At 38.5% G+C, this 12,910-nt stretch overlaps 1 protein-coding gene across 2 annotated transcripts in view; it reads left to right on the top strand.

Moving 5' to 3' along the window:
• The window catches only part of LOC132114708 (semaphorin-6B-like), a 126,507-nt gene that overhangs the window by 66,283 nt on the left and 47,314 nt on the right, over window positions 1–12,910 (top strand). The window contains exons 4-5 of one of the 2 annotated variants that reach the window (XM_059522982.1): window positions 2,932–2,992; window positions 3,069–3,131. In XM_059522982.1, the coding sequence (XP_059378965.1) occupies window positions 2,932–2,992; window positions 3,069–3,131 (124 nt within the window). Of the gene's footprint in view, window positions 1–2,876; window positions 2,993–3,068; window positions 3,132–12,910 lie in introns of both variants that reach the window. The other variant, XM_059522983.1, reaches the window with a different exon arrangement.

Raw genomic sequence — 12,910 nt, forward strand, 5'->3', positions numbered from 1 at the left:
CTAGTTGGAAATTGCAATTCAGATCTTTTGGAAAGTTAAAGTAGATAAGTAGAAAAAGGTTTGGTGAATGTGTTGAATTTTATTGATAGGGTTGTGCAAAATTCAGAATTGAAGTCAAGTCGAGTCACCTTTATTTATATAGCGCTTTAAACTAAATATATTGCGTCAAAGCAACTGAACAACATTCATTAGGAAAACAGTTTGTCAATAATGCAAAATGATAGTTAAAGGCAGTTCATCATTGAATTCAGTGATGTCATCTCTGTTCAGTTAAATAGTGTCTGTGCATTTATTTGCAATTAAGTCAACGATATCGCTGTAGATGAAGTGACCCCAACTAAGCAAGCCAGAGGCGACAGCGGGAAGGAACCGAAACTCCATCGGTGACAGAATGGAGAAAAAAACCTTGGGAAAAACCAGGCTCAGTTGGGGGGCCAGTTCTCCTCTGACCAGACGAAACCAGTAGTTCAATTCCAGGCTGCAGCAAAGTCAGATTGTGCAGAAGAATCATCTGTTTCCTGTGGTCTTGTCCTGGTGGTCCTCTGAGACAAGGTCTTTACAGGGGATCTGTATCTGGGGCTCTAGTTGTCCTGGTCTCCGCTGTCTTTCAGGGCAGTAGAGGTCCTTTAGGTGCTGATCCACCATCTGGTCTGGATATGTACGGGATCCGGGTGACTGCAGTGACCCTCTGATCTGGATGCAGACTGGATCTGGTGGCTACGGTGACCTCGGAATAAGAGAGAAACAGACTAATATTAGCGTAGATGCCATTCTTCTAATGATGTAGCAAGTACATAGGGTGTTATGGGAAGTGTTCCCGGTTCCTGTTTACCTAATAAATGCAGCCTAAAAATCCTTTAACGGATTTGGATATTAAAAGCATATTAGTATGTTATGTGTAAGCCAGGTTAAAGAGATGGGTCTTTAATCTTGATTTAAACTGCAAGATTGTGTCTGCCTTCTGAACAATGTTAGGTATGTTATTCCAGAGTTTAGGCGCCAAATAGGAAAAGGATCTGCCGCCCACAGTTGATTTTGATATTCTAGGTATTATCATATTGCCTGAGTTTTGAGAACGTAGCAGACGTAGAGGATTATAATGTAAAAGGAGCTCATTCAAATACTGAGGTGCTAAACCATTCAGGGCTTTATAAGTAATAAGCAATATTTTAAAATCTATACGATGTTTGATAGGGAGCCAGTGCAGTGTTGACAGGACCGGGCTAATATGGTCATACTTCCTGATTCTAGTAAGAACTCTTGCTGCTGCATTTTGGACTAGCTGTAGTTTGTTTACTAAGCGTGCAGAACAACCACCCAATAAAGCATTACAATAGTCTAACCTTGTGGTCATAAATGCATGGATTAACATTTCTGCATTTGACATTGAGAGCATAGGCTGTAATTTAGATATATTTTTTAGATGAAAAAATGCAGTTTTACAAATGCTAGAAACGTGGCTTTCTAAGGAAAGATTGCGATCGAATAGCACACAATTGAAGAAATCCATCCTTCCATGGCTTGAGGCCTACATTACTTATCATATATACAATGCATTTCTTGTAAAAAATATTAAATTTAATTCTACATCCTGTTTGTTTCAGGGATTTAAACTAAAATTTCAGTTAAAATCTGAAGGGAGCACAACCTTTGGTTTATGCGCATTTCAAATCTTGATACTGATAATGAAAGAGTTTTTACTGGCCCCTGTATGATCTATTCTTGCCAATGTTCTGCATTTGTTGTCCAAATAATCTGTTGTTTGGTAATCTTGTATAACTATAAAGCCTGTTTTTATATTCATGTAAATGTGATGGTCCCTTAGAACTCCGAAACACACCTTTTCTTGCTTTGCTTTACTGCATGGGTGATTGTATTGCTTAAAGATTGTGCTTTCTAAATAAGGCAAGTACTGTGAAAGTGTATGATAATTTTAACCAGGGCACTTAGTTGCTGCCCTGTTCAGAGAGTAAATGGCCAAGGGGATTCATTTTAACAAACCACACAGAGAGTGATTAAATATTTCAGTAGTCAGTCTCGTCAGACTCTCTTCAAGAACATACAAACACACACTCTCTCTCTCTCTCACACACACACACACAATCTACGTTTTTGTTAATGTGTCCACAGAGCAGTGATGCAGATGGAAGGCTGTGAAAGATAAGATCAATACTGCTGCAATAACATGGGCTGGTTTGTGAGTTTGGCAAATTCACAGATTATAACATTTCAGACAGAAAAGAGAGAGAGAGGCACACACACACAAGATTTGAAATTCTCCAGCTCTCTCACTGGGCCCCACAGCAGCTCTTAGACCTTGATCAATATTCAAGCATAAACCATGGTACTCTATAACACCAAACATGCCATGATTAAAAGAGATCAGATTCATAAAGACTTTAATAGACACCACAAGGTTATAGATAGATTATTAAAGTGGTTGCTGGAATTGCTGTAGCACTGAATGCTGTATTCAAGATGAGGAGCTGCATGCAACATATATGCAGTGTGGGGGTGGGTTATGAATTATGGAGGGGAAATCAGGCATATCATAATGCAAAGAATCGTGATTATGTAGGACAGATGTGGTGAATCGTTTAAGTGTTTGCACTGAGACGGCGGATCAGGGTGAATTAATGTAGGAACAAGAATGTAATATCAATTTGTTAAACATTTGATGAATACATATGCTTTAGTATGTGAGGCTGAGGATTGTAACTCTTCAAGATACTTTTCTTCTTTTAAGCATACACCTAATTAAATTTGAATTATATAAGTGTAAATCTTATTACGTTATATGTTGTAATAGTAAATTTTTGATGACAAAGATGTTTTGATGATTCAGACATTTGACAAAGAAAATAATTATTTTGCAGTGTTGTTATACTGTGCTGTAGTGGTTCACAGTCTCTCTTTGTGCCTATGTGTCAGAGACGACCTTTTCCGAGTGGAGCTAGACAACGTGGTGGGAGAAGAGATGTTTTACAGCAAGGTGAGAACAGAAAACACACACATGCATTATGCTGGAAATGAACAGTCCATAATTATTGAAGTTCCCTCTGTTACAGAAGAGGACATGGGAATCCAACAAAAATGACATCAGAATCTGTAGAATGAAGGGAAAACATGAGGTGAGTGGATGTTGTCACAAATTATTATTATTATAATTTCCATTATTTAGGCATTTCTTAATATGCCCAGTAATTTTCATTGAGGGAGCATCGACTGCAAGCACACACTCATTTATTCACTTTATACACTTTTTATATATGCGTGTCACATTATTTGTGTCCCTGCTCAAACTTTAAAGGAACACTCCACCGTTTTTTGAAATAGGGCTTATTCACATTATTTCCTACATTTAGATAGGTGGGCAAATGCATTTTTGTGTCAGTGCATGCATTGTTTTAGTTTGACTGGGTCGGCGTTAGCTTAGCTTAGCACAATGAATGGAATCCTTTGTTGCCAGCTAGCATGGCCTGAGTAAAAGTGATCAAAAAAATTTAAAAAACCCACCTAATTACTTCTTGTGGCCTGCGTATTCACAACGAGTACAAATAGCGATCCAGATTAATACTAGGCGATTTCCTAGGCAGATAATATTGACTTGGGACTATATTATGGGGAAGCACAGGCGAAGCACTGCTGCTTAGGCGAAGCACTGCTACTTCGGGGCAGAGATATCACGCAACACATGAAATCCCACGAATTCCGTCAACATAGCGGCGTGCAACGCGTCAAAAAAACAGAAGAAGAAGAACATACCGGCGTGACCTGCACCGAGTGTCTTCGCTTTTGGATGATTTATTTTGAGAAGTTACAGCAAACATGGTTATTACCTGCATAGCAAAAGGTTGTGAGAACAAGCAAAGGACATACACGAATGTAATGTTTCACAGAATTCCATCTAATGTGGAACTGAGAAATAAATGGCTAGCAGCTCTGGAGATCTGTAGTTCAACGCCTCTCAACAAAATAAAGCAGTATTGTGTTTGCGAAGAACATTTTGCACCAGAGGACTACTTTGAAAAAATGGAATATGAGTCCAGAAAGACGGTACTACGTCTGAAAGATACGGCCGTCCCATCTATTTTCAAAGCACAGGAAGAACAAAGTGCACATGTAAGTTGTCTTTTATTTCTCTTCTTATATAACCTATATTGCCTGAGAAAACATCAACTCTATGTGAATACAGGTGTAATATGGGTCGATCTATACATGCGTCATGATTAAAAAATCACTTAATCTGTGGACAGCTGTCCATTTGGTCCATTCGGCGTGGGGCGTTTTTTCCAGTTCACTTTGTCACACCGGAAAAAAAAAATCGAGTACTGCAGAATGGCTCAGCGCCGTGAAATCCTCTGTAGATGTGACACAACTTCGGGCACGCTCATCTTGATCTGACGTGTTGAGCCTGATCATCAATGGCAAAAACATGTCCCACTCTCTACAGCACAGACACTCTATTTCGGTCGGCATAGATTGGCATATTCCCCCACATTCACACCACCAGTTCATGTTGGCTCTCATCCTCACGTCCTCAGGCTGTTGAGCGATCGCAACCTCCTCCTCCTGTCATTCTATTTCCAAAGCACGCAGCTCGTCTTCTGTAAACTCTGGTTCAAATAGGTATGGTTCTGGTTCTTGACTGTCTGAGAAGTCACCCTCTTCGTCTCTCTCAAAATCAGCCATGTTCATCGCCATTCGTGTACTGTAAGGAAAATAGCCAGGCAGCTACTATTCATGCCAGTATGTTGACGGAAGTCGTGGGATTTCATGTGTTGCGTGATATCTCTGCGCCGAAGTAGCAGTGCTTTGCCTGTGCTTCCCCATAATATAGTCCCAAGTCAATATCTGCCTAGGAAATCGCCTAGTGTTAATCTGGATCGCTATTTGTACTCGTTGTGAATGCGCAGGCCACAAGAAGTAATTAGGTGGGTTTTTTTTTATTTTTTTGATCACTTTTACTCAGGCCATGTTAGCTGGCAACAAAGGATTCCATTCATTGTGCTAAGCTAAGCTAACGCCGACCCAGTCAAACTAAAACAATGCATGCACTGACACAAAAATGCATTTGCCCACCTATCTAAATGTAGGAAATAATGTGAATAAGCCCTATTTCAAAAAACGGTGGAGTGTTCCTTTAAGGTGCAATCACAAGAGCTGCCTATGGCAAATTTTCAGATTTTTTTTTTTTTGTGCTGTGTGCCCCTGCAAAAATATAGAGGGGTGTTAAAAGCTGCCAGCAGTCCCCACAGCTGCCCATGCATGACCACTACAGATATCTTCCTTTCACACATCCTTTCTCTTTCATCCTCTGGAATGCTGGGTATTTTTTCAGACTTCAATGAAAGTGTAAGGGAGTTTTTATTGAAAGGTGCCTGTGTGGGAAGAGTGAAGGATGACTTAATCCCCTCCAGGCAAGAAAAGAGTGAAAAAGAGAGAAAATGACATATTTAACACAGAAAGTGACACCTGACATTGAATCTGGCTGAAAAAGCATAAGACAAAAGCATACGTACAGCAGAGAGCAAGTGAGATGAGACATACAAAGGAATGGAGAGAGAAAGCGAGCTGTTGTCCCACCTGTCTGCCCTAGGGATGGGTGAAAAACACAGAGAAAGACTGGGATGAGTGAAGGGATCGCTGAAAGAGAGAGGTGGACAAGAAAGATGTTAAATGGTACAGTTTACTTTAAAAAATATATTCTGTCATCATTTACTCATCCATATGTTGTTCCAAACCTCTTTGATTTACTTGATCTTGTGTTGTTGTTGTTGTGTTTTTTATTTTATTTTAAATTTGGGCTGTTCACAAAGATGGTGAATATCAGATTAAATCTATGTAGAATCATGATCTAGAATGTCATAAGGTGCATGAATTCTGAAGTTGCACTGCAAATCTTCAAACCTACAGTGTATCTGAAAGATCAGTTTCAGTGTGGTTTGTGCTATTTGAACATAGCCTTAGTGAACAATTCTGATTCTGGATTCTAATTTTTAAGTTGCTTCTGTATAGTCTTATGTAAATGAGCCAATCTGAATTCTGAATGTAAATTCTAAATGTAATTTGTTTTCTGCTTGAAGATTCTTCAAAATTTCTCTTTTCATGTTCCACTAAAACAATAACAGTTTAATGACAAGGAATACATTTGTAAGGAGTAAATCATGAATTTATTTTAATTTTGGGGTGAGATTCTCCTTTAAAATGGCTGTAGATATATAAAGGAGAGATTAAGGGCAAGAGAAAGAGGGACTGTTGGGAGGGAAATGAGAGAGAGAGAAAATTGCCCTCTTAGAGTTAAGTCTGCAAACATGAGAGGTCATGCAGAGATGAATGAGAGACGAGACAAGCTCTTAAACTGAGCCTAAGATTTCACACTGAGTGGACACTGATATGCACAGATGCACACGTCTGCACAAACGTGCTACAGTATATACCCATAAACATCGTCCTCTAGTCCTCCTGTGTGAATCCTTGCATTTTTCAATGTGATACATTTGCCACTAGGGTAATCGGTTTTGGTAATTAAATCTTTCTGCATGGCTGATCTAAGAGGCCACGCGGCTGTTATTGGGAGGGAAATTCAATCTCCACATCTCTACCCCTTTTATCTGGATCTGCAGGAGAGCATTTTGAATCTCCAATGAATGCAGATGCAGTTTCTTCTCTTCTCAAAAGCAACTAGGTTCATATATATACACACACACAGAGACTCTAGAGTTGGTTTAATGCAAAGCAACTGAAGTGCAGCCACTGCATACAGAAAATAAATTCTGTGCCAGTTCTAGACACATTATGATCGACAACACTTAGATTGTTTCACCGATAATGTGATGATGCAGCTCACTGCACTTCCAATTACACACACCTGCACAGATGTACTTCATATTTAAGAACCAATCTGAATCAAGAATCTACAGAAACCAAAGTGAAACACTATGTTAAATAATCACTCTGAATCTAAAAAAAATCAAAATTGAATAGAAATGGAATCTAATTTGTAATTAAATATAGAACAGACTCTGTGTACAGGTTGTGTTAAAAAGCATTCAGTATCAGAATTCTGAACCTTAACATTAACAAATAAACATCCATAATAGAGATTCTGAATCTTATGGCGCCTTTCCCCTGCATGGTATGACTCTGCTCTGCTTGGTTTGGTTTGCGTTTCCACTGCAGTTTAGTACCACTATAGAATAGGCGGGATTATTAACATGTCGTTGCGCCGGCTCTATTGCCATGACTCCTGAAAAACTTCTTCAGTCCGCGTCGCCTCATCAAGCTCTCACTGGATCCGCCCCTCTGCTATCAACCAGAGGAATGTTTGTATCTCCTCAACAGACAACGAAACAGCAATTTTTTGGTTGTTTAAAAAAAAGTGTGCTCGTTCAAAACAGTTGCATTCGATCTTCGCTGACTGTGCTGATTTAAATCTAGCAGGTCTGTTGCGTCTCATGTCACAAGTTCAATGATGCAGATAGTGGCGATTCTCTCCGGCCAATCAGTGATCAGCAGAGTTTAAACGTCACATTTTGGTAACGGTACGGTTCGCTTGGAACCTCAACTGTGGTGGTACTGAAAAAAGTACCAGTGCTAGGTTGCATGAAATTCCTTAAACTAAGAAATCCCTTAGATATAAGGTTAAGGGTACCCTTAGTGAAACTTGGGTTGCAAGAAAGAACCCTAAGGGTTTCCTTAAGGAACTTAATGCTGTTATTAAGTTTTCCCCTTAATTATCTAAGTGTTCCCTTAAGCGTTGCTACAAAGTCCTTAGTGACCATTTCACCTTAATAAATTTAAGGGACAAAAACAGCTCCCTTAAATCAACTTAAACTCAAAATACGATGGCTGATTTAGTGTTAATTGAAGAGGAGGAAATACCAAGGCGTGTTTTTAATGATCGTAATAATCCCTTGGAGACGATGAATGGTTGATGAAAGGCTGAAAACTATTATTATTATTATAACCACTTACGAAAACAAAAGATGTTTTACAAACTGCACGAAAAAAAAAAGTTTATACATATGTATATGTAATTTAGGTTGTAGCGCTCATTTGCATTATTTTACCTGCTTCCCGAACTGCTTTGAGGAACGCCTGGAATACCGACTAGAGTAGGAGAATCCTTCCCTAAAATATCTTGTACCAATTTCGCTGTATCGGATAGGTCTTGTGGTGGTGGCCCTCCTCCTTTACACAACGAAACAATAACATTGTTCCATACCAAGCGCGATACCTTTTTGATACAATTTATCAGGCACGAGCATTTGAACGTTACTCACCGGTCTTTCCGTATTTTTTTGTATTGTTTGCTATTTCTTTTCTTGAACTCACCACTTTGTTTTCAAACTTTTTTATAACTTCTTCTAGTGTTTGCTTGACAGCAAGATTTCTTAAATTTATTTTTTCTGTTATCTCCTGCCAGGCTTTCAATTTGTGCGAATGAGTGACTGATGGGTTATAGCGGCTTTGAAGAATGTTTTTTCTTTTTGTGAATTCTTCTAAAAGAAATCCCTTTTCGTCCTCTGTCCAGTTTGGTTTACGTTTTTTGTTTTCTGTTATGTTTGTACTCTCCATAGGACTAATATATTAATACAAGTGTGATTTTAGCAAGCGTTTGGCTTTGTGGTTCGTTATGTTCTGTTTACTGTTAAAGGTAGTAACTATAGCAACCGCGGCGATCTTTGCCGTATGTTGTCAGAAACTACTGTGAAAGGCTTAGTATAAACACTTAGGTAAGGGTGACAGTTAAGAGGTTTCTTGCAACGCTCTTAATGAAATCCCTTACCTCAGGGATTTTTTCTCCCTCAGGGAAACCCTCACTTAAGGAGTTTCATGCAACCGAGCACAGGTACCCAGTGGAAAATTCCCCAAAAGTGAACTGTACCGAACCGTACTGTGCAGTACCAATTAGAGTTGTTCCGATTCTGATACTAGTATCGGAAATATCACCGATACCACAACAAATTCTGGCATCGGCATTGGCGAGTACATGAACCCATATACCGATCCGATACCATTTTCTTAAACAAGACCTAGTTATGACCGCTAGCTTTGCCTAACCGCTCCACGGTTCTTCTTCGCTGCTCAGAATGCATTGCAAACACAGGAAGTTGTGATGTATTTCAGACTGGACCAACGAAACAGTAAAAAGGCGACTAGGGATGACACAATTACTGGCACTTCACTACCAAGTCGGTGCTGAAAATTTAAAAATGTGATGATACCGGCGTCTCTGCAGTACCGGTAGAAAGTTACCGTGTTAGTCTAAGTGCAGGGCTCCAGACTGTAGCCGAATATATACTAGTGTCTGTGAATATCTAACTGCAAAATACTATTTAAATATTACTCCTGCAAATTCTACATCTCTGTGGGTGACGGGCGAGATGCGCGGGAGCTCGCTGTTTTGTAGTCTCTGACATGTGTCACTACATGAGGACATGAACGCATAAACCGTCACTTCATGAGAATTTACCGTTTAAGAAAACTGTCATATCCTAAACACAGACACTCAAAGATCTTCATGGCAACCCATCAAAATAAATGTTCGTTTTAACGTGAGTAAATTGACAATATATTAAGCTACTGTTGTAGCCTACAGTAGATATGTCTCTATGTAGTAATAATAATACGTCTCTATTAATAATAATAATTATGCCTAGACGGTTGCTTGTTTTTTAATTGTTTTGTTGTAAAGAGATTATCTGATTAATATATAATTTTTTATATTCCTAGACTTATTTGTTGCAGTTTTTTATAGAGTTATATTGGAAAACTAAAATAACTTTTTTAGTTTACGGTGTAAGATTCTTGGCTGCATTTGAAGTTCTTTTTCGCTTAAGAAAAAATAATAATATAAATAATATTACTGTCAAATTCATGTCAGATAATAAAAATACTGTAATAAATACAGTAGTTCACCATGTATTTGTTAATGTTTTATTAAGGGATAAGTCTGAAGCACACCATAAAATAATTCTAGCAATTTACACAGGGCCATTAGTATATACAGCTGTATATACAGATACACACCCAGGTATCGGATCAGTTCTCTGTATCGGCCGATACCCTGAGCCCTGGTATTGGAATCGCTATCGGGAAGAGAAAAAGAGTATCGGAACATCTCTAGTACCAATCAGTGGAAACGTGAACGTGAACGTTAGTGAACAATTCTGGGCCTGAATTTGGATTCTCAGTAGAAGTTGTATATATTCTAAATGCAGTGTCCAGACTAAATATGAATTCTGAATCTAAATATAGATTGAATATATATCACATAATATAATATATTAATATATATACGTATATTCTCGATATAAACGAGCCGCCGTGAATCTGAATTCTAAATCTAAAGGATCCAAACTGCATATAAATTCTGAATCTGCACTATATATAGATGTGAATAGAAATGACTTCTGAAAATGAAAAAAACTAAATCTTAATTCTAAAAGAACCACTTTGAATCTGGATTCTGAATCTAAGTGAACCACCCAAGTACACACTAGCTAATGGCATCTAACTTCGCTTTGTTTGTAGTATTCTGTTTGTTGTTGTTTGGCCTTATGTTTTTGTCATGTTAATTTGGGTTTGCACACTTACAGGTGTATTTTTCACATTTAACACACTTTTAGGGCACATTTCATCCCCTAGTCCTGATTACAGTACATTCAGTCTTTCACTCACGCTTTTGAATCCTTCAGCTCCATGATTGCTTTCGTTAGCCTGCTCTCAATGTTAATGTTAGCCCATGGTGTGTTCACCAGCTATCAGCGTCAAAGTGTGTGAGGGGGCGTAGATTAGCCCTAGAGCAAAAACACAAGCTCACACAATCCTTCTCTCTCACACACACAAACTTCAATCATTTTCTCCCCACTTTTGTCCATCTCTTTCTTCTTTTCCTAGTCTGTCCCTTTGCCAACTAAAGTACACATCCTACACAACCACAAACACAACACCATACTCTGTTCTCTCTGGCATATTTAGACTAATTTAGCACCTGCTGTTAATGTGGTCCCTGTTTGACCACCACAAAAACCACTACAAAAAGAATCCTAGAGATGACAGCATTGCCACTGGAAAGATAGAGACAGAAAGGGGAAAAAGAGGTCCCTGCCAACTTGCGTGTGCTCTTTCCTGGTTAAAGCTCTGCAGTATTCTCTCTCCTCCCATGGTTGGAGAAACAGACTCGGTTGAGCATGTAATGGAAACTTCTGGACTTATGAGAGTTAGCTTTGCTTATTGTAATTATGAACCTTTTATTATGAGGAACAATGTCTGAAGTGTTTAAGTGGATACATGGGAGATGAGTTACTCTCAGAGATGATGAAGCTGTCCAGAATTATGCTGTATCAAGTCGATTGACCTTGCTGTTTAACAAATAATGCAATTTTCATGTTAAAAGCACTTCGGAGTGACAAACCAACCTGAAATCCTTAAATTTAAGCGATCATTAGTGACACAAAATTAAACAGTGCTCTATTATTTAAATGAGCATTGATGGCAAAAATAGAAACCAAGAAATCATTAATATGTTCTATTCATTGCTTGTTGCTTTTGACAGTGTTATTGTTAACTATATTGCCTTCATAACTAAAGTTTAATTTGAATTATTAAACTAAAATTGAAGTATAAGTAAATGGGGGGAAAAAGCACAAAGTAACTAAAACTAAATGAAAACCAAAATTTTTAAAGCTAATTTGAAATCTTAATAAATATTTTAATAATATATAAATAGTACTAAACACTGGCAGTCAAACATGTTTTAAGCTTTCATCACTTATTGCGAGCTTTTATCTCGACTTTTGGAGTTATGAGGCACTATGAGTCTGTGGATGGTTTATGGTGTTACTGTGGGATTGCATTTTAAAGGATTGCGTTTCGATTTAAAGATATCCGTGATCTAGGAATGTAGGGAGTACTGTGTGCAGTTGTGCGGTGTTGGTGTGGATGTCATGTCTAGAGATTCATCAGAGAAAAAAGAGAGAGGTCAGGGAGGAAGTCACTCTTTCAGCTTAGCATCTGTTCCAGAAAACATCTGTCAGAAGACAACGCCCTTTGACTAAGGCTCTCTCACACACAAGCTTGGGTGGTAAACTTATCTGGCACCCAGTATAAATAATTTAGTACTTGACACCAACAGTGAGAATTTGCAGTGATAGTCAAGGCCCTGAAAGCTGGATAAATATGGCTAACAGGATAGAAAAGACAAGGGTAAAAGAAGAATTTTACAAATAAATCTTGATTTGAAATTGAGACAACGACCTTCACTTCCTTCACTGTGATAAGCTTACAGAAATACTAAAATCCACTTAAAACTCATACTGTTATTCCAGTTATTCCTATTTTATTGTATGTATGTGACTGCTTTTGTGTTTGTGTTGCTGCTTTGGCAACAATCAACCCGATAAATTACTACAAATAGAAAAAGCAGAGAGAAGAACAGTCTGGAAGAGAAATGCTGGGAGTGGAAACGGTGGGTTATAGAAGGACACAGGAAGGATAAAGGGATAATTGGACTGGTAGCCGGAGAGGAAAAAATAAAGGGATGAAGAAAGAGAAGGCCATTGTGAAAAAGAGCAGAGAGAACTCCTAATGGACTAATAAATAGTGTGTAAATAAATCAGGCCTCTTTGAAATTATGAAATGAGGGGATGAAAATGAAAAGAGCAGGTGATGGTGATAGAAGGGCTGGAGTAGGATGAGAAGGCCGTTGTTGTTTATCTGGAGGATTTGCTTTATCACTTAGCAGACCAGGAGTTGAGCCAAGTGTTTGGACTCTTGAAGGAATTGCCGAATCAGATTTATGAGTACAGTTATGGGGTTTATATGCACCGGCTCCTACAGAGACTCAAACACACAAATACACACACACAGGATACATCTGAATCACAGCACCCCCACCACCTAC

The sequence above is a fragment of the Carassius carassius genome, chromosome 34 (assembly GCF_963082965.1).
Source record: "Carassius carassius chromosome 34, fCarCar2.1, whole genome shotgun sequence".
Classification (NCBI taxonomy): Eukaryota; Metazoa; Chordata; class Actinopteri; order Cypriniformes; family Cyprinidae; genus Carassius; species Carassius carassius.